This window comes from Doryrhamphus excisus, chromosome 8 (genome assembly GCF_030265055.1).
Source record: "Doryrhamphus excisus isolate RoL2022-K1 chromosome 8, RoL_Dexc_1.0, whole genome shotgun sequence".
Lineage (NCBI taxonomy): Eukaryota > Metazoa > Chordata > Actinopteri > Syngnathiformes > Syngnathidae > Doryrhamphus > Doryrhamphus excisus.
The window spans coordinates 17,559,877-17,586,617 of record NC_080473.1 but is presented as its reverse complement, the minus strand read 5'-3'; the positions used below and the strand labels follow the sequence as shown (position 1 = coordinate 17,586,617).

The 26,741-nt window shown below is 44.4% G+C and overlaps 1 protein-coding gene across 5 annotated transcripts in view; it reads left to right on the top strand.

Annotated features, from left to right (window-relative positions):
• The window catches only part of nectin1b (nectin cell adhesion molecule 1b), a 187,158-nt gene extending 160,687 nt beyond the window's left edge, over positions 1 to 26,471 (top strand). Inside the window, exons 8-12 of one of the 5 annotated variants that reach the window (XM_058080332.1) lie at positions 6,644 to 6,735; positions 7,504 to 7,605; positions 12,641 to 12,753; positions 18,931 to 18,978; positions 22,503 to 22,581. In XM_058080332.1, coding sequence (XP_057936315.1) covers positions 6,644 to 6,735; positions 7,504 to 7,605; positions 12,641 to 12,753; positions 18,931 to 18,976 — 353 coding nt within the window. In that variant the 3' untranslated portion in view covers positions 18,977 to 18,978; positions 22,503 to 22,581. Of the gene's footprint in view, positions 1 to 6,641; positions 6,736 to 7,503; positions 7,606 to 12,640; positions 12,828 to 18,930; positions 18,979 to 22,502 lie in introns of all 5 variants that reach the window. The other 4 variants (XM_058080334.1, XM_058080333.1, XM_058080329.1 and 1 more) reach the window with 4 other exon arrangements.
• Positions 26,472 to 26,741: the final 270 nt, after the last annotated feature.

Genomic DNA, 26,741 nt, shown 5'->3' with positions numbered 1-26,741 from the left:
AAAGTCAGTCATTTTCTATTGCGTGTCCTCACGAAGGTCACGGGACTGGACTGGTGGCCAGCCAGTCACAGGGCACATATAGACGAACAACCATTCCCACTCACATTCATACCTATGGACAATTTGGAGTCACCAATTAACCTAGCATGTTTTTGGAATGTGGGAGGAAACCGGAGTACCTGGAGAAAACCATCTCATGCATGGGGAGAACATGTGAACTCCACACTGATATGCCCGAGGGTGGAATTGGACCCGGATCGCCGAGCTGTGTGGCCGGCGTGCTAACCACTCATTGTTCCAATTCATTATTCCTTTAAAAAAAAGTAATTATTCATTCCGAATACTGTATTCGGGTTCGGCTCCACCCCTAATAGATAGATGATAGGGATTGTAGATTACGGGCAACACCCCCCCTTTCCCCCAAAAAAGTGCACTTTTCCTTTAACAAGCACATATGAAAAGCACACATAGAAAGCAGTAACACTGGCCAGTATGCAAATACTCCTGGTGGAAGGAACAGGAAGTGCATGATTGGCGTTAATATCAGGTGTGTAAGACCAGACTTCTCATGTCAACATCTGCACTCCTGCAGCTGCTGTAAGCAAAGTGTTGCTGTGCTGGTTGTTGTTTCCTTCCAAACTGCTGCTGAATGTGAAAGATTGCCCATGCAGTGTTTCCATCACGTCTTGTGTGTGTGTGTGTGTGTGCGTGCGTGTGTATCGTCATATCAATGCCTGAGGTTTGGATGTAAGCCGGTTGTGTATAATTGTAAATTGTGCCATAATGAAGGATATTTTTGTGATAAACATGTCTGAGAACAAAACCCAGTTGTTGTACTTTTGTGTTTTTTTTCCTTCCTCGGAGTCTTTGTGGTTTGCCAGGGGCGGCGCAAGACAAAGTGTTCAAGTAATTGCCTCCTGAAGATCAAATCGCTCTTATCGTCTGGCAATTAAAAGTATCATTAGCATTTAAATTGCCAAATAAGATTTTGATCAGCCGAAATCAATGAGAGCAGCGAGGGTCAGCTCCAGCGTTGGTCAAACAGCGACATCGTGGTGCTGAAGGCGGAAGTCTTTATCGTGATAAAAACATGGCCTGCGGGGCACAAAATGCAGTCTTGGCTGTAAATCTCCCGGCCAGATTATTATTCTCACTTTGGGGATTAGCAATGTTTTCCCCCTTAAATCTCCCCCCTGAAGCCGCCCTGAGGTCTCCGTATCCAGCCGAGCATGACGGGGGTCAGAGGTCCTCAAGGTGGACGCCTGAGTGCAAACCTGGATGGAGCTCACACTCCCCGCCAACCCTGTCCGGCGCTTCGTGCTTGTGGCGCTTGTCAGCTTCCATTAGCGCAGGGAGGTGAGATGGGCCGCCACACAGGCGCTCCGCCCCGCCCCCGTGGCACCGTCACACGGCTGAAGGCTGTGGAGTGGGAACCAGGACACAATCTGACAGTATGGCGCTCAGCATGCTAGCTGGCTGGCTAGTTCGTTAGCTGGGTTAGCTTCCGTCATTGGGGGAACAATTAGTACAAAGTGAAGAACCAATGCCAAAAGAAGGACTATTCTGCTTGTTGGACTTGGGAACATTTGGAACCCTTTGGATTCCATTCCTCAAGAAGAAACATTCTCTCCTCCCGTAAACGGAGCAGGCCGCGCCAACAGCTGCTTTTAGCATTCGACATCACACGGCGGATTTCTTCTTCTTGTGTGGACTTACCATGAGGCAATTGCCTTGGGCCCCTGACATTTCCAACAAACGTCTCATAAAAAGTCATTATTGATTTGAATCTTTGATTTAACGTAGTCTTAGTTCATGTGTTGCTGCAGTTTGGAGAAAAATGAAGCAGTGTTGCTCCAGTGGAGCGGAGAAGAAAAGTGAGTTTGTTGACTACCAAAGGTGTCAACAAACGTCAACACAACCGCAGCAGTGTCAGCCACGGAGAATGACAGAAAAAGCATTGTTAGGAAATATAATGCCCCAGGAGGATTTGACGGACTTTTTCTAACTTTTTTTAAAAATAGGATTAGTTTTAGGTTAGTTAGGATAGTTTTTCTCATCGTAAGACTTGCTAGCAGATGATGATGTTTTAAAGTAAATGAATGAAATGCATCATGAATACACCAAATAAAATAAAGAAATGCAAAATAGATTACCCCCCTGTGTGTGGATGAATGTGAAAGTTCTTCCATTTCTAACAAAACCACATGAACCCTGGCCTCAACCATCATATTAAGAATTTTAATATTTGATTGTAGACTAGGAGAACACAGCAGACAAATATAACAAACACAAAGCTGCTCTTTCGTTTCAAAACAACACTCACTGGCCACGCGTGTAATGTAGAACAACGAGAACAATCCAATGCAATAAAAGATATGACTTTTCTTTCCTGGGCTGCGATGGAAGTGGAGTTTTAGTGAGAGAAGAAACCTCTGCATAAATGACAGCTTAATCAACTCCTAAGTCACTCACACGGTACACATGGAGGACATATCAAATATTCCATTCATCTTCTACCGCTTATGAACTTCCTTCTCCCCTGCAACTTTGTTTCGCTTCTCCTGTCAAATCCTGAGCTGAGAGACAGAGTCTCTCTAATGTGTCCTGGGTCTTCCCAGAGGCCTCGTACCGGTCAGATGTGCCCTGAACACCTCCTCAGGGAGGCATCCTGACCAGATAAGCCTACTCCGGGATGACAAGGCTTCTGACCTTATTTCTAAGGGAAAGCCCAGCCACCCTACGGTAAACTCATTTTGGCCGCTTGTACCCGCCATCTTGTCCTTTTGGTCACTACCCAGAGCTCATGACCCGAGGTCAGGGTAGGAACTCAACGTAATTGAGAGCTTTGCCTTTCGGCTCAGCTCCTTGCCTTTCCGCTTCAAGGCAGACACCGGCCCAATTGGCCTGTCCATCTCAGGTACCATCCGTCCCTCGGGGTGCTTAACTCCTTTGCTTGGGGCAGGACCCGGAGACGGCAGTCCAATCAGGAACGGCATTAAGGATGATCCTCTCTGATTCCTTTTCAGTACATTTAGCCAGTGAAGATTGCTTTTATAGTTATTAGCCATATCTCCACACAATAAGTTAGATATGGTAGAACCAGAGAGCAACAAGAGGATGGTGTGATTTTGCATCAAGAACAAATTTTGCTTTGTTCAATATTGAAATATTTCTCCCCATCTTATGTTGTATATTTTTAAAATGCTCATATCAGCTCATTTTTCAGCTCAACACAAATAAGGCTTGTTTTATATTGAAATAACGCTTTGTTTACAAATATAGCAGTAATAGTATAGTAGTATAGTAATAGTATAGTAGCAGAACGTTGTGTGTGCATGTGTTGAAATGTCCCCACAAAGCGTTACCGTCTGCACGTTACACTCCTCCACGCTCTCCCACGTCCTCCTTCATGTATGTTTTTACATGCAAAAAAGCTCTTATCAAACAGACTTAAAACTGTTCTAATAGTGACAGTGATCTTTTAGTGTGCACATGTGTCATCACCTCCTTTTGCCTCTTCCCTAACAAAACCCTAAAAACATATGAAGATGTCTTTGGGGGTCAACGAGTTTAATGATGGTCGCCATTGTTGAGCAGCCAAAATTGGTAGGCGTGTTCTTCTCTCAGAGATGTTTAAGATTCATTTTCACTTCCATGGTGATGGCTTTCCTTTTCCTTGGCGCACTGCCGCCTGCGAGATATCATGAAGTGGAAAATGTTCTTCTTTAGTGGTTAAGCAGAGACACGCTGCATTCTTCTTCTCCAGCGAGTCTTGTGCGTCTGGATCAAAATAAAACATTTTTTTTCTCATTTGTGGGTCTTTGTTTGTGATTATCTATGCTATGATTATCTACATTGAGGAAAACAGCTTTAGAGCCAAGGTTCAGAATATTGGAGTTTTATGTATAGTGGCATCTACTTCATGTCTCAGAAACGGAATCATGATATGAAACAAAAATATTGGAATGTTGGAGATTTGTACGTGAAAGGTCTTCTACAAGGAAAGAAACAACAACAACCACACAATCAAACTGGGCCGGTTCCAAACTCCACTCCTGAAAAGAGATTGCTACCATGGAGCATCAACTGTCAACAATGCAAAAAACCACGACTTCCGACCTTCAGCCACTCGACACAATGAAATGGTGATGATGAGTTACTTTATGGCCAAAACACCTCAGGAGCATCAAATAGTCCACAGACCATCTCCATCTTCGAAAAGGTTAAAACTAAAAAATGAAATGGAGTCTGACTGACGTGTACACACACACACACACACACACCAGCTGTGTTGTGTGTGTTGTGACGTCCCTCAATGATGACGGTTGATCTGCAGGCAGCACCCCCCAGGCTTGATGACAAACTCAGTGGGAAGAAAAATGTGGGTGTGTGTGGGGGGGGGGGGTTGGGAGTCACCTGAGACATGATGGCCCTCGATCAAATGTCATCATCATCATCACCATCATCATCGGGAAACAAGGTTGACCACAAGGCATATGAAGATCCTGCTGGTGGAAATTCATCCCCAGCAAGAATTGGTAGAAAAGAAGCCGTCACGTTGTGTCACGTTGTGTCACGTTGTGTGCGACTATCAGGATTACGTCGGCTAATGAGCTCACCGTCTCGCCTCCGGAAGCTGCAGCTTCTTTCTTTGCTGAGGATGGAAAATGGATATACCTCCTTTTCCACGGTTCTTTTTTAAACGAGGCATGGCGCTGCATGATGCCTCGCCGCCGCAGGCAGGAGGGCTGGCAAACGACCGCCGTACACAGGAGGCAATACGGAGCGGAAATAACAAGCGTGAAAGAAGTCAAGAGGTGCGCTCATGCACAAATTTTCTGCACATTAAAACGCCAGCTTGGCCTTGCAAGAAAGGTCATGTTATTCAATAAGGACACCAAGCGTCGCAGATAAGACCTGTTGCTGCACGCCGCTCTTCTTCATTATCGAGCATGTCGGCATGCGATGTGTGGCTGCTAGCGTGTTCCAGGGTGAAGGCTTCTACGGCGTAACAAGAGCACAGCGACACCTCCTATGGCAAATAATGATCTCCAACAGTTTGAGCACAGATTCGTGTTTGCCCCGTTTCATCCAGGGTCACGTGATGGCCACCCTGGTCTGGTCACATGATGGCCACCCTGGTCTGGTCACATGATGGCCGCCCTGGTCAGGTCACATGATGGCCACCCTGGTTTGGTCAGGTAATGGCCACCCTGGTCTGGTCACATGATGGCCACCCTGGTCTGGTCACATGATGGCCGCCCTGGTCAGGTCACATGATGGCCACCCTGGTTTGGTCAGGTAATGGCCACCCTGGTCTGGTCACATGATGGCCACCCTGGTCAGGTCACATGATGGCCACTGTGGTCTGGTCACATGATGGCCGCCCTGGTCAGGTCACATGATGGCCACCCTGGTTTGGTCAGGTAATGGCCACCCTGGTTTGGTCAGGTAATGCCACCCTGGTCTGGTCACATGATGGCCACCCTGGTCTGGTCACATGATGGCCGCCCTGGTCAGGTCACATGATGGCCACCCTGGTTTGGTCAGGTAATGGCCACCCTGGTTTGGTCAGGTAATGGCCACCCTGGTCTGGTCACATGATGGCCACCCTGGTCAGGTCACATGATGGCCACTGTGGTCAGGTCACGTAATGGCCACCCTGGTCAAGTCACGTGATGGCCACCCTGGTTTGGTCAGGTAATGCTATCCTGGTCTGGTCACATGATGGCCACCCTGGTCAGGTGACGTAATGGCCACCCTGGTCAGGTCACATGATGGCCACCCTGGTTTGGTCAGATAATGGCCACCCTGGTCTGGTCACATGATGGCCACCCTGGTCAGGTCACGTGATGGCCACCGTGGTCAGGTCACATGATGGCCACCTTGGTCAGGTCACGTGATGGCCACCCTGGTCAGGTCTGGTAATGCCCAGCAAAAGTGGCGACATCTCAGGTTATCAGACATTTCACTGCATTCTGCCATTCAAAACACTCATTAAAAACAGAGAGCACGCCTGTCATATAGAGGATCTCTGACGCTTGTTTCGGTTTTTTTTGGAGAAAGTCCTTCATAACAGTGGTCCTGTTATATAGAGGATCTTTGCATAAAGAAGCGAAGGAACAATTGAGTCGAAGAGTCCCGGTTTGGTTTGGAGTCTACGGTAGGAATTTGTGCAAAACAGTGGCACCTATGACAATTTATATGAAGATGAAAGCGGGAAAAGAGGACATGTGGTCACCAGACTGTAGGGACGAAAGGGCACACATGGAGCTTTCAGAGTCAGCCCTCAAGAGGACATGCCAATCAAAGACTTGGCATGAGGTTGGAACCACATAGAGTACCTGACTCACACATGCGCTTCTCCCTGCCCCCTTATACCCCACCCCTCACCCCCATCCCCCAGCCCTCACCTCAGTGTCCAATTACAGCCCACTCTCGTTAGCACAGTGTCGCTCCAGCCTTTGAAAGGGCGCAAGGCCGCCGCCACACAGCCGCCAAGTCGAGAGCTATGAAAAGCCGAGGCGAGAGAAGGCAAGTGCAGGCAGGACTTCTCATTACCGAGTGCTGAGCGCTATGTGACGGGCGGCCGCCACTGTCGCCGCCGAAGGTCATGCCGTCTTTGCGCTCTCTTTTAACAGGACCGACCTCCCGCCGGCGCACAAGCCCGCCCCTCCGCCGCCAAAGAAGAAGAACAGCGACATGAAGGGGCACTTGACGTCTGATGACATCCAGGTAGGACCACCACTCTAAGCATGTTGTGTTTGCATGTTCTTTTTTCCATGTCTGGAGTTTTTAACAATCTTTTCCACCACAAGCACGGGTAGTCCCACAAAAAACATGTAATGACCACATTTCCACCTGCGATGTTGTGTCAAGATTGTCTGCACTCAATAATCACCATACCATAAAATACCAACCTTACCAGTCTTTGAGTTCATACATGGTAAGTCAGGGGTCTCCAGCCAGTGGGTCATGAGCTGCTGCAAAGTTTTATTCATTTATCATTCATTATTCATCAGCTCTTATGCCCACAAAATTTGAAATTGGGCTTCGGCAGTAGTCTGAAAGTCCTCGGGAGTGTGGCCAATCACAGCAGAGTGGGTGTGTCTGGAGGCAGGCCGTGGGTGCAATAAATTAAAACATAGCTTTTTGAAAATCCAAGGAAATACAGCTGGAAGATCTAGAAAGCTTTGTGTGCGGGTTATTGTGTGTAGCTGCTCTATAAGAGTCCACAACTCAATACAAAGGGCCAAACATGAGCATAATTTAAAATAAAAAAAAATCAATTATATTATATTGGAAATATAGTGTAGTTTTCTACGGTACCAGGGGTTATAATGAATGGCTAATAGTGAATGGTAATATTAATATTGATATAAATCACAATAACATTAGTAGAGAGAATATTGCTAATGATCACGGTGATATTAATAACGCTAATATTGCTTACTCTAGTATGAATACAGATAACAGTACAGATGCTCACTGTGTCTCCTGCAGGTGGTCCATCTGGACAAAGACGAGGAGATGCAGAAGCTCCCCCTCCAGCCACCCTATTATGACATGGCGCCCTCTGAGTCCACCCCCTTCACCGATAAGACGGTGAGTACCCGCCCCCAGCGGCTCCATCAAGGAGGCATTCCCGGTGGCCGCCCGCTTTCTGCTGCTCGTAATTTGCCAGCGAAGAAACCAAGCGTCTGATGTGCAATGATTTACACCTTTACACTTGATTTGTGCTGAAATTCCACCATGAGCTCCTCTCACCTCTGCTGGCCGCCCTCCATCACCTCCATCCCTGATACTCCACCCCCCCTCGGCTCTTGATGGTAAAAAGTAGATTGGAGGTTTCATGACATGCCAGGCCTGTAAATCCACTCACTACTTGGGCTAAGCTCTTTATCTCATTATTTACACCAGCACCTCACCACCCGCACACACCTGACCCCAATGCCCCCCCACCCCCACCCCAGCCAGCTTCACTTCCACATAATCCTAAGCTTTAATGACTTCCTTTCATAGCCACACTTCCATACGTAGCATCATTGCAAGTGTTGATCAGGAAAGGTTAGCTCTGTTAGCTCAAGACCCCCCTCCACCCACACACACTCCCCCCCCTTCAGTCCAAGCTTTAGTTTGCTTTGGCTGGAGTTTCTGGTTTGAGTTACACTAAGTTTTGAGGGGTTTAGACACAGAGAGAGTGTGTGTGTTTACGGTGCTTTGTGTAAATGTTTGTGGACGTGAAAGTGGGGTTTAAATGAGCTTCCCCGCTGCCTGGCTTGTGACACAGCCTGCTGCTGAGGTCTCACAGCAGTGTGGGTCGTGACACCAACGTGGTATCGCTGTGTTTTTTTCCACTTTATATTGGAGTTTATTATTAATTTCATTTGCAGCCGCTGACCTTTGAGGCCAAATAGAGGAAGCTTGGTTTGGTGTACACCAAAAATACTGTTATGCTGGTTTATGACGGTTTGGTCCAAGGTGATCCAAACGAAGTAAACAAAGTAAAAACAAAAAAAGATGTGTCACTTTTTATAAATGACCGTAAAAGACATTATTGACACTTCTTTTGTTTATCCGGGGAAGCCCTGGCCCCTCTTCGTCCGGCTCCTCACGACGCATCACTCCCGAAACTTCTCCAAAGTGTCCTCAATTCGTGGTCAGCAGACACCATCCTCGGTGTTGACAGGTCAGATAGGCCCCAGCACACGCTAACCCTGGTGAGGACAAGCGGTACAGGAAATGGATGGACGGAGATGCTGGGGTGCATGTCGTTCGATTGAGTTCGATTGAGTCCGTAGCACCACAACACAGTGGAGGTGCTACTATTTTCACCCTTCATCAATAGAAAAGTTCCCCCACCTCATCTTTTCACATGACTTTATTATCATCATCTTCTACTGACTTTAGACGCTTTTAGACGCTGCTATCATTTTCTCTCCGCCAAAAACAAAGAAAGATAAGACAATCAAGTGATGATAACACGCATTATGTGATGACCACCATCATTAGCCTCATTGAATGGATTGAGTAAGACCCTCAAACAATGCACAACGATGAGCCAATTCAATAAACAATACAAGCGGTTGATGTTTGCTAAATACAAGGATGAAGAGTCTTGAACCAGTCATGATGTGCTATACATATCACTATATTGACACTTACTATCGTACCCATTATGTCATTGGATGGTCATATCACCTCGTCCTTCGGTACGAGGTACATTATTTAAAAAAATAAAATAAAAATAAAATAAAAAAATACAATTTTTTTTCAATAAAACCAAAAAAACTGTATTATGGAAAGCAGGAAGTGAACAAATGTAACGGTTACTGATTGTAAAAGTACCAGATGGAGGGGTAGGATTTAATAAGCTTTGCTTCTTCCTACTCCTTTTGGACATGTGGAACTGTGAACTGATTATGGGATGCACTCAATTGTAATCTGATGCATGTTTAAATGAAATAAAACCATTACCATTACCATTGCTATCACAACACACACACACACACACACAATAATGAAATATCTGTTAAATAAACATGTGACCTTCATGTGAACCTCCACCAAGGCCAAACAACCTTCATTTGGATCAGCACACGCCCCACACAATGTTTACATTTACATACATTTTTCAACAGCAGAAGCATATACTGTATGCAATATTTTACAGGATGGATATCATTCACTCATTCATTCACACTGTAACTCATTTAGAAGAGTTACGTTCAAAGCATGTCATTTAATTTGAATTCACATGTTTGGACACTGGGATTTCCAAGCATACATGAACACATCCAATTGCATTTGTTAAATGACCAAGTGATAAGAATATCCACTTAGTGTTTTTCTTTGTCTTTCTGGTGATTAAGACCACACATACACGCATGATAAAGATATTGTTGTGATGTTCCGAGTGTCCGTGAATGCATCTTGCGGTGGTCCCAGACAATGAGGAAGTGTGTTATGTGTTTGTGAGTTGGAGATACGTACTGTGTATGGTGTTAGAATTGCACTGCTGTTGATGGAAACTTAGCATCCTGACGGCACCTGGACCCACACCGGGTCGGGTGTCGTAGCACATCCCATTTGACTTTACAAGTTTAGCATGATTGGCTCGCTCGCAAAGTGCAGAGTTCCTAATGATGATTCTGCAAGGCTAAAACACAATCTGCCCATTCCCATCGCGAGGTGGCTCCAATTTTCCCCCTGATTGCACCCAGCCCATGACGAATATTCCACATATTTAAATAAGCAGCCAGCGCAGCAGGCCAGCGGTGAGGGCGGGAATGAGAGGCCGCAGATGTGAATTCTGAATGTGAATTTATGTAAAAGCCTCAATCTTCTGCTTGTCTTTCTCCCTTGGGTGGAGATGGAGAGCAACGAGGTGTCTTCATTTCCCGCCTCTCTCTGTGCCCTCCATCCAAACCCATGACCCAACGAGGTGGACCACATCTGATTTTAATTGTTAATTTCACCATTTATTTTCACGTTTTTTGCATTAATCGTCAGAGAAGAAGATTTTCTTTCGTTTTTTTTTTTTTTACAGCAAACCTTTCAATGTTTATTTACTTTTTTGATACATTTTTTTTAACTTCTGAGAATCAATATGCAGACCACGGCAGTCAATCAGAACACACTAACGATAAAACTCCTACCTGCACGGGAACTCTGACATTATTCATATTCTTGTCTTGCAGGATATGAACCTTTTTTTACACGATTTGCAGGATTTTTTTTTTTTGATGACTGCTTTTTTACATGACTAAAATCATTGCTGGTATTGTGTGCACTTCAAAGTTCAGGGAAATGGATTGAAATCCGGTTGTCGTCCAGGGGAAGTGCTATACATTCCATCCATGTTCTCCTTCACTTGTCTGAGGTGGGATAGCGAGGGCAGCAGCCTAAGCAGGGAAGACCAGACTTGCCTCTCCGACGCTACTTTAGCCAGCTCTTCCCAGTTGATGCCGAGGCGTTCCTAGGCTGATTGAGAGACATAGTGTCACCAAAGTGTCCTGGGTCTTTCCCGGGGCCTCTTACCGGACCCTGAACGTGCCCTGAACACCTCCGCAGGGAGACGTCTGCCCGAGCCACTGAGCATGGGTGGGTTTTCTTCAGGAACTCCGGCTTCCTCCCACTTTCCAAAAACATGCTAGGTTAATTTGCGACTCCAAATTGTCCATAGGTATGAATGTGAGTGGGAATGGTTGTTTGTCTATATGTGCCCTGTGATTGGTTGGCGACCAGGGTGTACCCCGCCTCTCGCCCAGCGACCCTCGTTAGGATAAGTGGTAGAAAATGAATGAAGGAATGATTCAGGGCATCCGGAGTGGAAGGATAAAATACTTTAACGCTTTGACCTGAAAATATTTCCGTGTGCATAGACCCTTACTATTGACATGCTGCCTTCAAGCACTCACTTCAGTGTGATGAGAAGACTGAGTGGAGGGGAAGAAAATTATTTTTCGGCTTGGTGCTGAAGGCATTGTGTTCATTGATTAGCTCGTTTGAGTCATTAACTCGGTCACTAGGGCCACTTGCTCATCGGGTCAATTGGTCCTTCAATCACACACGCTAGCTGACGACCGCATCTCAGCGTCTGCATGACTGCAGTGTTTTGTCCACGAAACAGAGCCAACATTTGAAGTTGTTTTTCTAAATAAACAACTGATTTATTTGTGAGCAAGACTCAGAGGCAATATTTTTAAAGACATATTTTTGTGTGGGAAGGATAGAGCAGATGATAGACAGGCATCTCCAGTGATGTGGGCTGTGCATTGATCTGTTGTGGGAACCGAGCCTAAAGACAAAGCTTTCAATTTAGCGGTGGTTCTACGTTCCTACCCTCACTATAGTCAGGGCTTGGCTAGTGACCAAAAGGACAAAATGGCGGGTACAAGCGGATGAAATGAGCTTTCTCCGTATGGTGACTGGGCTCTCCCTTAGAGATAAGGTGAGAAGCACTTCAACAGGGAGAAGCTCAGGAGTAGAACTGCTCTTCAATATTGAGAGAAGCCAGATGAGGTGGCTTGGGCATCTGGTCAGGATGCCTCCCTGGGGAGATGTCCAACCGGTAGGAGGCCTCAGGGAAGACCCAGGACACATTGGAGAGACGATGTCTCTCAATTGGCCCGGGAGCACCTCAGTTGTCTGCCGGGAGGAGCTGGACCAATAATCGGGGAAAGGGAAGTCTGGGTTTTCCGGCTAAGGTTGCTGCCCCTGTGACACAAACTCGACACAAACGGACGGACGGACGGATAGCAGGATTACTATTGCAACAGCAAAAAAAAATCAACAGCGGGGTCTAAACCCAGCTATTAGTGGGTAAACAATCCAAGGCTGAATTCTGCTTCATAATGATAGGAAATATGGATGAATAATCGTTTTTCCAATACGCCAATGAAAACCAAGCTGAGGACGCAAATGTACCTGTCATGTCTGGCTATACCGAGTGTGTGAAGTTTTCGTGTTGGCAGATCGTGAGCGTGTTTGTGTGTACTTTCCCGATTTGTGTCCCACTGGCCGGTTTGTGTCGTAATGCACAGGTGCCGCTCATCGCACTCGTGCATTGTTACCTGCCGCTCTTCATCTCTCCACCGCTGTCGGTCCTCACACGCCTCTCGCCCTTTCTTGTCTCCAGAACTCGGGCCACAAGGACTGCGAGGTCCAGTACGCGGAGCTGGATACTGCAGCCTTGGCCTCGTCTCCCAGCCCGCGAAGCTCCGCTCTGTCTGGCCCTGGGGACCTTGTCGAGTATGCAACCATCCAGCCTAGCTCACACTAGCGCATGCCATTATAGGCCTTTCCCCTCAGACTTTGGCCTGCAGGTACACAGACCCATGCACTCCTCTTCCTCTTCCTTCTCCTGTCACATGTGGGACCTCTTAAAGATCCTCACCCCCACTGTCCACCTTCTCCTTTGGTGTCGGACAACTTTCTTGGTGCTGCTGTGCGGTCCTGCTGTTATTTCCACATCGCTAACGCACGCCTCCTCCGGGCTCAGGCTATGTCCACACCAACATGGATATTTTGTTTCTATACATTCCTGTCTTTCATCCACACACAACCATCAGATGGAACACAAATTTCACCTCACCTCAGCCTTCACTCAACTTTTTTTTAGTTCAAATACTTTTAGTCTCCATGAAAATGAACCATGCAGGGCATTGCACACACACACACACACACACACACACACATACGTATATATATATATATATGTAAAACCTCAGATGTTCACTGGCTCTGCTGGAGCTGAGAGTTGAAGACAAACGTGAGACTCTACCGAATGTTCCGTACGGCATCCTCCCCCACCATCTAGTCCAACTCATCAGCAAGTGGTGAAAAGTGGACAACTCAGCCCTTGTGTGTCCAAAACGTGCGGCTGCAGGTCTGATGATGACGTAGGGCAGGGGTGCTCACACTTTTTCAGCATGCGAGCTACTTTTAAAATGACCGAGTCAAAATGATCTACCCACTACAAAAATGCAAAACATCTATTTATTTTCAAATGTATTGAGGATTATTTGTACGTACAATGTATGTTGATGTACCTTACATAACCAAATGAGCCAATATTGCAAAACACACATAATTAACTATTAACATTTTTTGTAATTACCTGAGTTTACTTTGATGACTTGCACTGAATTGAACCAGCCAGGGATGCATAGTCCGGACAGTAGCTGCTGATAGCCAGCCTCAAGCACACTTCCAAATGTTTATCAGTCATGGATAATATCCGTATCATAATATCCGTATAATATTCCATATCCGTATGGAAGTGATATGTTTTTTGCCTTTTTACTTGGTCCAGTTTTTGCCTTTTTACTTGGTCCAGCTCCTTCACTCATTTTAGTGACCATAAACTTTAGCGAGGGCTTAAAATCTCGCAATTCGCCGACTAGCTTAGCACTTTGCATCGTTGTTTACGCATGAGCGGTGACCTAAAGGTCAAAATTCAGTTGGCCCCAAGAAGGCCAGGCACTCTGAGCTGTTGTTTGGTGCATACAACCCTTTCCCTGATTATTTATTTTTCACACCTTAGTGGCAAAATGTGTTTTATCAAATAGCCATGTTGGTGCAACATTGCCTCAGATGATCAGCATCAAAAACAGACGCAAACAACGTGTCAAAATCACATTGGGTCAAAACGCTGCAATGTACATCATACACTTTACCTTTTTCATGCACAAATCGTCATGTGAATCGAGTGGAAGCCGTAAGCGTTGATAATAGTTCACCATCAAGCAGCCAATCACGGAGACGCACAAATGTTTCTCCTCAAGTGTTTACACCAACCCGTCATGCATAAAGAAAGAGTACATAGAGTGTGTATGTGGGTGGGGGGGGGGGGGGGGGGGTGCACAGAGTGGTTTTGTTGGCAGATTGGTTTCCATAGCAACCCGCCAATGTCGGGGTTCGGGATGCTCTTGGCCCTGATGGGATGTGCTCAGAGAAAGAGCAGCAGACCTTCTCTTCATATTTAGATGCACTTCCATCCATGTGAAGATGAACTCTGGAGATTTCAAATCATGATATTTTGCCCAGGAAGTTGTTTGGTACAAAAAAAAAAAACAACAATATGAGCGTCTCTGCTTTTTGAGAGAATGGAATCTTTTTGAGCGAATCCTAAAAATCAAATCATTCCAAAACAGAGCCGAAAAACATGCAGGGCCTCAAGGGAGACAAACAAGTCCAGCTCTGGACAATGTCTCTGGTTGCTAGGAGACGCTTTGATACATCTTCTCAATGAAAGAAAGCAGCTTTTCACATCACAGCAAATATCCCGACAGGGAATCACTAGCTGTACTTCTACAGTGTCTGTGTATTATTGTGTAGTACATGTGTGTACTTTGCTATTTTTCATATTTTCAACTCTCTTGGAGCTGGAGAAGGTTACCACAATAATCATTTATCAAAAGAAGGGAGAAGAAGATTACCAATTCCGTCTGAATTGGTTAGGTGTGACAAAAAAATAATCACTCAGCAAAACAAAAACACTGCCTGAGGCGATACCGGTCTTGATTACTTGGTGTGCTGCGTGAAATTATTCTCTCTCACTAATCCCTCGTTTATGGCGGTTAATTGGATAAGTATTCCTTCCTTGTTAATAAATACAATATCCGTGTAGAGGGTGTAGATAATTCATACAATTTGCATACATATAATGTTTTTATAACTAGGCTGTATTTAACCACATTGTTTTTGAAAAATGGCGATAGTAAAGCCACAATGTTTGAACTGCGATGTGGTGATGGGTGAGTCTATTTGTAAAACAAAATGGTCACACGTGAAAGACAGAAAGTGAAGAAATGATAGCCATCGAGAAGAGGTAGAGTGAAATAAACATTCTGTAAATGAAAAGGTGATATTTTCAGCACTTCTGAAAGCAATCAAAATATGAGCATCAGTTAAATATTACGTTTGTCTACCCAAACTGTAGCCACTAGCGTGGTGTACAAAGTACAAGCGTGGGGCGTCACAGTGCCGAGTGAATATTGACAAGTTAGCATGTCTGCCCCCCCTCAGTGTTCAGTCAGCAGCTCAAGAAGTGATGAGACTGCAGCCGCAACATGTCGGCTTTCCCTGTATGTAGAAAAGGGCATTAGCCTCTTGCCCTCAGGTTGTGCTGTTCGGTAAAACCTCAGTCCAGCTCCTGACTGAAGCGGCCGTTCATCCAGACCGGGATCCTTTTTTTTTCAGTGCAATGAAAGCTTTACAAGTCAAGTCTCCTTTGGGGTGGAAAATAATCTGTCAAAGGAATCAGCCGACTGTTAATCGCCGCATGATTGTGTTTTTTTTTTTCAAGTGTTGCTTTGACAGACTTATTACATGATCAGATATTTGGGCAGCTCCTCTTGAAAGCACTTCATCCACGCTCAGAATGACTTCAAGGTGAGCCAGATTTCATTTAGATTAGCGCACAGTTCAAACGCACGTGCTTGATAAAGTTCCCCTTGGCCCCCGGTCCCTCGTGTTTGCTCAAAGTTGGAAGGAACTTTAATTGGAGTGACAGGAAGTCTGACCTGATAGATGCCGTCGGGAGGATCTGCGGGCTATTGGCGTTTTTGGGAAAGGTGACGTTGATACAGTAGATTACTCGGAATGTCATGTGGCCGCTTAGAAATACGTTTTATCACCTTGAGGTGGTTATTACAAGACGATGTTATAGGAAGATACAGGATTTGAGCTCCTTTTAAAATCAAGATAACTCTCTTCAGAGAACATCCCAACGGGTCCGCCAATCTTACTTAGTTGTCCTTTTGTTTGTAAGAACTACTGACTGCGTATTATTTCGGTGATTTTCCGTATGCTGGCTTTCGTATGTTCCCACGTGGTACACATTAAAAGACGGGGACTGGAAGTGTTCATGACATCATGGCAGTCCAGCCTTTAGCTAGCGGGAGTCATGGCCAAAAAGCCACTTCCGTGGTAAAAGTCTCCTGTTTGGGAACGTTTGGCCTTCCTGATCAAATACGTAAAAAGATAAGTGGGTAAAACCAAACATAGTTCAGTAGGGATGGAGACCAGGGCTATTATCCCCAAAGGGAACCCAAACGTGACACGAACCGTGAATATGGTTGATGCCAAGTGTCCATATTATGATCTACCTGATATTCTCAGGTCACGGACTGGATGGAATATGGTTTACCGTTGCACCCCCTGATTCCAAGTGTCCAAAACCTTGATTTAATGTCAGTGTGTGAGACAAGATAAGCAGTTAGTATTCTCAGGGAATGGACTGGATGGCAATTGGATTGTCTTTGAAGACTTTGGCCTCTGATTGGAGCATGCTTGATTACAGACTAGGTGGGGCACACAGCAACTAGACAAGATAGGACAGCTCTAGTCTATTTATCCTGTAAAGGAGGAGGCATGTCCGGACAGGAATGGTTCTTGGCCCTTTAGTGGTTAGGATACAATGGAGTGGGGCCTCTGCCTGCCTGGTTGGTGGTTTGGGTGCTATCACCTTGGTTAGCATCCCATTCTGATGTAACGATGGTCATGGACCCATCTCATAGCAAGGTGGAAATTTGCCTTGAGGTATCCTATCCAGTTTGACTGGTGCGTGTCCCAGCTAGTCTTTGAGCCTAAACTGATGAAGCCTGCTCGGATGAGAGGCCAAATGTCCAAACAGTCCAATTACCATCCATTCAATGCGCCGACAATGGAGTGACTTCACTGATATGTCGTGTAAGACATCTGACCGTGCCAGGCTCCATCAGGATCTGTGCTCTCTTGACTGCTTTTGGAAGATTTATGAGACTCAAACAGCGGTTGGGTCCACCCGGGCCGCCTCCAACACATTTGTTTTCTCACCAGTCCATAATTTTACTGTCAAATCTGACAGCTGGCTTTTCAGGGAGTCGCGTTGTTGTTGTTGTTGTTGTTGTTGAGCTTCTGTGAGGAAAAAAAGAAAACATGACCTCAGGTGAGCTGACAGCGTAGGAATATTTGTTGTTCCTGGAAAAATGCAGCAACCCCAAAACACCCCCTTAGATACTAGATGTTTATTGTTCTACAATAATCCTGATACCTCGCTGTTTAGGTCACGCTTTGCTTTGGGTATGGTAAGGAAACAAATTGTCAAACATTGCAACTGCTTAGCGTAGAGACGTAGAGACGTAGAGACTGCTTGCAGAGGTGGAACAGTAGGTAGTACTCTCGTCCTGACCATCGCCGACCCACTTTAACTAAAGTACACATCCATCTCCATTTATACACCTATACTACAACACCTGACCTACCTAAGTATGTATCACCATATATCTTCCCAGCCGACCAGTCTACACAGCGACAGACATAAAGATTCTTTTACATACTTTCGTAAAACACATACAATAACGACGATACTTACTGTACCTACTACCGACTGCACCTGGCTACATGCCTACCCACCTTCTCAACACTATTAAATTAAAACCCATTATTTTTCAGAAAATAAGAATAATCATCCATTGATCTCAGAAGTCGTGGCTGAGCTATCATATTAGATATGACTGCACCATAATTATCAGGTCGATATCAGGAAATTATGATGCAATATAGATAAATTCAGTAATATTAAAAACAGCTCTGATAACTGATCATTTTTGCGGGTGAGCAAATCAAGCGCTCTTTATTTTCTCTTGCCTGTGACGTTAATGGCCTGGGCTCACATGTAAGCAAACATTTAACTCACATACGAGTTGTACTAAACGCTCCACGATGAGAGGAAAAAAAATACAATCCAGCACACAAAAATCTCATTAGCTTCCTGAAACACCAGAAAAAAAGCAAAGAGACTTTGGTGGCGTCACACAGGCTGCTCAGAGCGTGTGCCCGAATACAGCGCACCTTGCAGGTGTCACTGTACTATAGATGTTCTACATGCTTCTCCACATAGTAATCATGTGCTAGTAGTCATGCCATGATATTTCATGACGGCTTATCAACATTTACCATTGGTCACATCCTCATTTGTTCCAGTCCTTCTTACCTCCAACTACATCTGAAGTTATTGATAAAATGTTATTTGAAAAAAAAGATAGTATGGTGAACATCTGATCTGGAATAGAAGCACATGATTCCGTGAGTATATGCCTTGCGTTTCTCTCTAAAGTCGGAATTACAGGAAAAGAGAGTTTCTCACTCCGCCGTCCACTCGGCTGGCCCCAAAATGTCAAGATTAAGAACAAGGACAGCCCTCACCCATAATAACTCAAATACGTTTCCCAGCTCGCCCGCAACCGCTCAAGGTCTTTGTCTCCTTGTTGTTTGTGTTTGTCTCACCGCTAGCTGATTGTTGTTTGGGCAATGTGTTAGCTGATCTAACGGTTTTGCTGGCAGCTTGCTTACTAATAAATACCCCCACACTTCACCCATAGAACATATTCTATATTCTGTACTCTGTATAACTTACTGGAAATTTCCCAAATCCTTCTCCAGAGCTGGGATGCTGGTTTTCCTAGATGTAGAGATGTGTGAGGAATAGTCGTAAGTCCCCTCTTTTTTCACTCTCATTTTCATTATGCTGTTTTTCTCACTTTCTTGTGTTTCTGATAAAAATGTCTGGGAGTTTAAAATTAAAAACATTTGTAACTCAGCAGAAAATTACTCAAATTTAGCACAAGGGGCTTGTATTCATTCGGAAGGGTTTCGTATGATCAAATCCTTTCCTTTAGACTACGGCCACATAAACACTGATATTTTGGATTTTTTTTTCAAAATCGGCTGTCTCAGCATTGGGGTATACAATGTTCTGGTGTCATAATGTATATCAACTCTAGTGGTAGACCATTAATAAAATGGATTTACATATGCTTTTTATGGGTCAAGAAAAGATGTAAATTTCAATGTCTGCAACATGTTGGCACGGCGCAGGCCACACAGCGAGGAGACCCAAGTACGATTCCCCACTCTGGTATCTCAGTGTGGAGTTTGCATGTTCTCCATGTGCTATGTGGGTTTTCGCCGGGTACGCTGGTTTTTCTCCCACATTCCAAAAACATGCATGGTAGCTTCATTGGCCACTCCAAATTGTCCATAGGTATGAATGTGAGTGTGAATGGTTGTTTGTCTATATGTGCCCTGTGATTGGCTGGCCACCAGTCCAGGGTGTACCCCGCGTCTTAACCAATGACAGCCTATGCGACCCTAGTGAGGATACGCGGCATAGAAAATTAATGGATGGATGGATGTGTCTTCCGTCTTCGAATGGATGCGGCATGTTGATTATTTAAAAAAATAAACATTTTGCCTGAAATCAACATTTAAAGGAGAAAAACGCATCCAGCCGTAAAACGGTATCTACAAAAGGATGACCACATGTTAAGAATATTATTAATCTTCTACTTGGGCATAATTATGGTGAGTGTTTCTTCTGAACTCGGCTAACTTTTATATTCTATATTGTATTCTTTTTATATTCTAGCGACTAACTTTTATATTCTAGCGATAAAAGAAACCTGAATGATTGTAAAGATCCCCAGACTCTGCATCGTTCGTTGCTGTGACGAGGGAGCTGACCCCAAAGGCAAAGCAATCAAAGCTGTCCATCTATGGTTTAAAATGTAATCAATAAATTGACTAGATACTATTTAATGATGCATTGGATTTAAGCACTTTATATATGGATGTGCTTTTAAAAATATTTTCTTAATGATAAAAGATAAAAAGGTTACAGTCTGCCTGTCGGTGATGTGTTGGTATGTGGTTGTATATCCGTGTATGTGGTGGTGATGAAGTTGGAGTGGACCTGTGAAATCAGTTGATTGGCTTCTTCTTTTGGTCACTTCGTTCACTATTCATGTTTGACTCATCTGGTCTTGGTTGAAACTCCTTTTCTATGACATTCATGGAGGCAATATGCAAAATAAGGATGTTTTCGTACGCTTCTGTATGGTATCTGTCAATAGATACGTAGCAGTCTTCATGACATCATGTTACGGCAGGGCATGTCCAAGTTACAACACACAACTAGGAATGTTACAAATAGAATCCCCAATACAATCTGACACTGTGCATGTGCGCTGGCTTAGGAGAGTCGATTGGGATGTCCTTAAAAATGACATTTTCATAAGATATCGGGTGTGTTTTCTTTCATATACGGAAAAGGTAAGTGAAGCCTTTTAAGCTCATTGATCTGAGCTTCAGAAAAAGCTAACTTTCATTCAAATCTGAAATATGTTCATTTTGCCTCTGCATCACAGTTACACACCTAATGAATAGATCATGTTTATGAATTTTATTTTTCATTTTTTTTTGGTTTGTTTTCATCATTTGTTTGCATCAAATGAAACTTTGCAACATAAAAATCATTTTGGTCGAAGCTGTTGGGACCAATCATGTTGTGCTCTCTGCTGAACTTCCCATCTAACGGTTCTTCTTTTCAGCATTCAGACATTTTTGGTAACACTTTGGAATAAGGTACACAAAAATCTGCCGACTACTCATTACTTCCTCCTTAATTCTTCATTAGTTAATTTTGTGTACCTTATTACAAGTGAGACCACATTTTGTTCTTTGGAAGCGGCCCAGGATGACAACGTCTGCAGGACACTGAGCTCTGTCATGTGAAATTATTCTCATTGACCTCTGTAGAACAGAGAAGGTCATGTGGAAGTTTTACTGTACTTTATAAAGTATTAACTTTGTAAAGCTTTGCTTTTTGCTTATTATCTCTTGCCGGCATCGAATTGGGTTCCTACCAGGGATCTTAACTTATAAACGCATGATAAACATTACAAAGAAGAATCAACAACCCAGCCATCCATCCATCCATTTTTCCATCCATCCATCCATCTTTCCATGCTTCCATGCTTCCATCCTTCCATTCTTCCATCCTTCCATTCTTCCATTCTTCCATCCTCCACTTATCCAAGGTCGGGTTGTGGGGGCAGCAGCCTAAGCAGGGAAGCCAAGTCTCTGTGTGGAGGAGCAGCTCTTCTACTCTGACTTTCTCACCTTGGGTTCTATTTTTGTAGACCAGACGTGGCGCACCAGCCCTGCACTGCAACTACGCTATGCCAACAAGGTGTGGCCAGCGCACTTTGCAATTTTTGTGAACGGTGCAGTCCAGAGCAGGACGACGCACACATGCCTCGGTCCCTCCTACTGGTGCAAGTGCGAGGACAGAAGGCGTAAGAGTGTAATTTTACGGAATCAAATTGCTATTAAATGCGCAGGACTGGACTGCACATCAGACCACAATGGAGGTCACCATCACTGTTGAGCACCTCGCCGGAGACATGTAATCTGTTCCTGCGTCCACGAATAGGAGTAGAAAATTATTACAATTACATCAAACACAGCAGCAGGCTAATCCTGGCATCGTGCTTGTGACCCACCTCTGTCATTGCCAAATAGGAGAACCCTTGGTTGAATATTCTTTACTGGGATCTCTTCTTCATCCTCCTTGCAATAATGCACTCCATCTTTTTTGATTAAAAGATTAAGATTAAAGATTAAGATTAAAACAGAGAAAAATGGGCAATCACAGGTTGCCAGTGTATGTGACAAACGTCTTTAATCTGAGACGGGATTAAAGTTTATTTTTTAAGTATATGCTGGTTCAGACAGTTACATTAAATAGTCTGCACACTGCATGTCTCTCAACTAAATTACCACTATGCCAAGCGCAGTGGTAGTGATAGACCAGGTTGGAGGTACCAAACTTTGGTGCTCAACAATGTTTTGTCATGAAATTGCCACTGCGCCAAGCTGAATCTGTAGACGTCTTCCCCGGTGCACTGCCATGCCCATATCGGCGCAGTTCAGTCTACCAGATTAGCAAATCCGCGTCGCTGCAGACGCCACACCAATCAACCTGTCTATCTCATGTTCATCCATCCATCCCTCACTCATGAACAAGACCCCAAAGTACTGAATCAAGAACCACCAGTGCAAAATGTCCATTCTTGCAATTGTGCAAAAGTGGTCTTAAAATTGTAATCAGGAGCGTTTGCCTGATGACTCTCCATGTCGGACACTCAACAACATCCCCTTGTCCTCTCTGGCAGGACTCTGGGAAACATCCGGAAGAGCCGCTGAACCCTGCCGAGTACATGACCCACCAGCGCGACATGGAGCACCTGGCCGAGTCTCAGCCCACCCAAGCACACCCGCCTGTTACCTTCCTGCCCCAGCACGCCTACGCCCAGCCCCCTTCCAATGAGCCCATGTACTCCAACACCGGCTTCTCCGCCCCCGGCCCTCGACCGCCTTTCCCCAAGGAGCAGTCCGTGTGACAGGGTGGTGTTTCCCGCCCCTCCAACCGGTTATAGGTTAAACCCCGCCTCCTGCCCACTTTTTGACCCGCCCTGCTTGTTTCCAACTCGAGTGCTTTTCTACTTCCTTTGTAAAACATTTGTTAGCACCTTCTTCGCTGGCTAGTCGACACCATTGCTTTTCGCTTTCTTTCCGTATCTGTCAATCAAAAGCTTGCTTGCCTCCTGGAAAGTCGACTGTATTGTGCATTTGCTCCGGTGTGTTCTCGTGAAAATAAGAATAATAATAAAGAAAAAAAGATTGTTCTCTGATGACAAACCCTTTGACTTGCCAGGATTGTTACGTGATGGTGAACCCTTTGTCGCTTGGCTGTTTTTGATTGATAACATTCTAACATTCGTTAGAAGTGAATGTTAGCACAATTAGCTAGCAGGAAACATGCGCACACAATCATGAGGGGAAAAAAAAAGGCTTGCAACGCAGGACGATCTCTTTTTATGAAATAAAATCAAGTATTTCCAAGCAGTAGCAGGCAAAGACATGTAGCGCCATCGTAGTTTAGCTCCATTGTCCAACAGGACTTGATAAGATCTTTGAAGATTGATTGGTGACGCACCCCATACCCGCGTTTTCATATCTGTCACTTGTGTTGATGCAGAGGAAGACAATCACTCGCCTTCAAGCCTTGTTTCCACCAAGCAGCACACTTTCGCATTGTTCTTGGTAAAATACGTGTACCTTTTTAGCCGCTAACTGTGTGTAAGCAACTGTAATACAGGAAGTGCATTGTTTTGTTTTTATCGCATAAAGTGTTTTGAGTCTCCAGACGGCTCATCATGAAACATTTATGTGACAATCGGTTGTACCTGCCATTATCAGCGACATCCTGTGTGCACAATGCTACTATTGTTAGCTTACAATCATTATCTTCAAGTTTACCTCCCATTTACAGTGGTATGAAAAAGTATCTGAACCTTTTGGAATTTCTCACATTTCTGCATAAAATCACCATCAAATGTGATCTGATCTTTGTCAAAATCACACAGATGACAAAAAAAAACAGTGTCTGCTTTAAATAAAACCACCCAAACATTTATAGGTTTTCATATTTTAATGAGGATAGCGTGCAAACAATGACAGAAGGGGGGGAAAGTAACTGAACCATCATATTTAATATTTTGTGCCCCCCCCCCCCCCCCCCCCCTTGACAGCAATAACTTCAACCAGACGCTTCCTGTAGCTGCAGATCAGTCTAGTTAGTCCCAGTCTGGACTAATCTTGACCCATTCTTCTTTCCAAAACTGCTTTAATTCAGTCAGATTCCTGGGATGTCTGGCATGAATGGCTGTCTTGAGGTCATGCCACTTTTTCATACCACTGTACTGCTACTGTTTTAAGGAGCTGAGCTCGCTTCTTGGTGGAATCGTGGATGACTGGCATGAGAACTTAAGACTGTTCAACAAAAAGCTTCCGTCTGTGACTTGTTTTTGTTTGTTTTGAGTAATAAATTCATCGCTGATGTCAGCAGCTGAACCAGACTAAAAGCCTGCAACTGTACAAAGCACTTGATTGGATACCATACATAAGCTAGCATCACATGCTTACTGTACTTACACTATAGTACTTACTCTACATACTACATACACTACTTACAGTACATACAGTACAGTACTTACAGTACATACAGTAGAAAGGGTACAGACAGTACAGTACATAGAGTATAGTACTTACAGTAGCTAGATAAGCCCTCACAAAGCAAATTGGACTGACATGTACTTTTGTGTGTATTTTGTTGCCATGTAAGTAATATGTACATATAGTGTATGGGAAGAAAGTAGTGTGTACAAGGGAAGTATGTACAGTATGTTGTGTTTGTGTTGAAAGTGAATTGATGTTGTTGGTGGTTTTCAAAAGAGTTTTGTTTGCTTTGTTTGTTAGCGGCGGGTCGAAACGAAGGAGTTTATTAGCGTAGCACTGAAACACAAGCTTGTCTTTTAGTGACACATTTAAAGAAGTATGATGATGGTTATGAAATACTGTACGTACATGTCAGGAAGTCATGTCATGTTGTCAAAAGTGTCTTTTCCCGTCAGGTTTAGTTCTTACCAGGGTTGCTTTTCCACATGTTCTTGTGTTTTTTGTACGACTGTAACATTTACTTTTATTTTTCTAAATATACAGTATACTGTACATATTTATTTATCGGTTGGCCACACCTTCCATTTGTGCGACAACACCTTCTCACGGAATGATGACATGATGTGAATTGTTAGTTTTTTATCATGTGTGTGTAAATATTAACATGTGTGGAAAAAAAAAAGCTGAAGATTAAAGCTCACAAATTGCCCGGCTTTCTTGTTGAAGCTTGGTGTTTTCCGTGCGTTTGGCTGCACTCGTACGAGGCGGCGCTTGAGATTCAAGAGTGTTTGTGTTGGCAACAAAGTCATCTTGGTAACCATGGCAACTGTGTGGGAGAATGCAACCAGGTCTGCATCTCATGACAACAAGCTACTGATTGAACTTGAAAAAAAAAGATTTTCCTCCACGTGGCCTTGACCATGTTGTGATGACTTTCCCCAGTTGCACAAAAACCAAGACAATAAGAACGGAGTGACATGGTAAAGGTGAGTTGCAGAAGCATGGTAAAGTCTGCCAGAAGAATGTCAAATGTAGGGTAAGAAAGAATAGCAGTGTTTTTCAATCCCCGCATCTCTTCGAACCTTCTGTGTAACATAGCAACAAGCGACGCCGCACTCTCTTCTTCCTTTGACAGTGCTTCCAATCCTGCATGAATCAACCTCTTTAATGCAAACATCCTCATCAAAGCAGTGGTCCTTAGCTTCTGGGGAGTAACCATGGTGACTGCATCACCTTGTCTTGAAGAATACTCCACCCGCCAAGTGACATCCACTTTTGAGACCCATATTGCTAACATGTCACAAAATTAACACAACACAAACCCAACAACCACACAACTAAAAAACATCATCTACTCTGTTAGCCCTCATCCATCTAGCCATCCAGCCAGCCATCCATCCATCTATCCAAACACCACCCATTCATCTATCTATACATACACCACCCACCCATCCATCCGTCCATCCACTATCATCCATCCATCTAACCAAACACCTCCCAGTCATCCATCCATACACCACCCACCCATCCGTCCATCCACCATCATCTATCCATCTATCCAAACACCACCCATTCATCCATCCATTCATACACCACCCACCCATCCATCTGTCCATCTACCATCATCTATCCAAACACCACTCATTAATCCATCTGTCCATCCACCTGTCCATCTATCCAAACACGACCAATCCACCCGTCCATCCATTCATCCATCCATCCATGCATTCATCCTTGCCTAAATAATTGGTTTGTCCTCTGAAAAACATTTTTAAAAATTCTGCCAGAAAAAAAAACACAAGACCGCTCCACTCAGCGCTCATCTCCATGGTTGTGCTGGTGGATGTACGCCAGATTGCCCCTCCCGCCCCTCCTCTTAGTAACCATCATTTATGAGCCAACACGCAGCGCGGACTTTGTAGAAACAGAGAAAGTGACCACTTATGATGAACAACAACTAAAAGCAAGGATTAATATAAAGTCTGGCTGTAGGATACACATTTTTACTGTTCATTTTTTCTCAAGGAGGATGAGGAGGAGATATCGCAAATATACCATCAAAGAGAACCTTTGATGGTATATTTGTCCATGATTAGCCTGATGCTGTGTTTAATGTAACTGTCAGGAACAGATGACGTGTTCCACCAGGTAGCGTACCTAGTGAATGACGCTTGGTAACCTCTGGTGGCAGCCCAGTCCGGCGCATTCAAAGGCAATGAGATGCGTTCATGTGATTGGTTAAGATTACACCTGGCTGTTAAACCCTTTCACGCCTTCTCACCTCCCTCTTTGCTACCAGTGGAAGGGATGGAGGCGTGGGTGTGCCGCATTGCGCCACACTGCGATGCTCATGAAATTTGCAAAGTGCGCCACACTTTCTGGTCTACGAAATT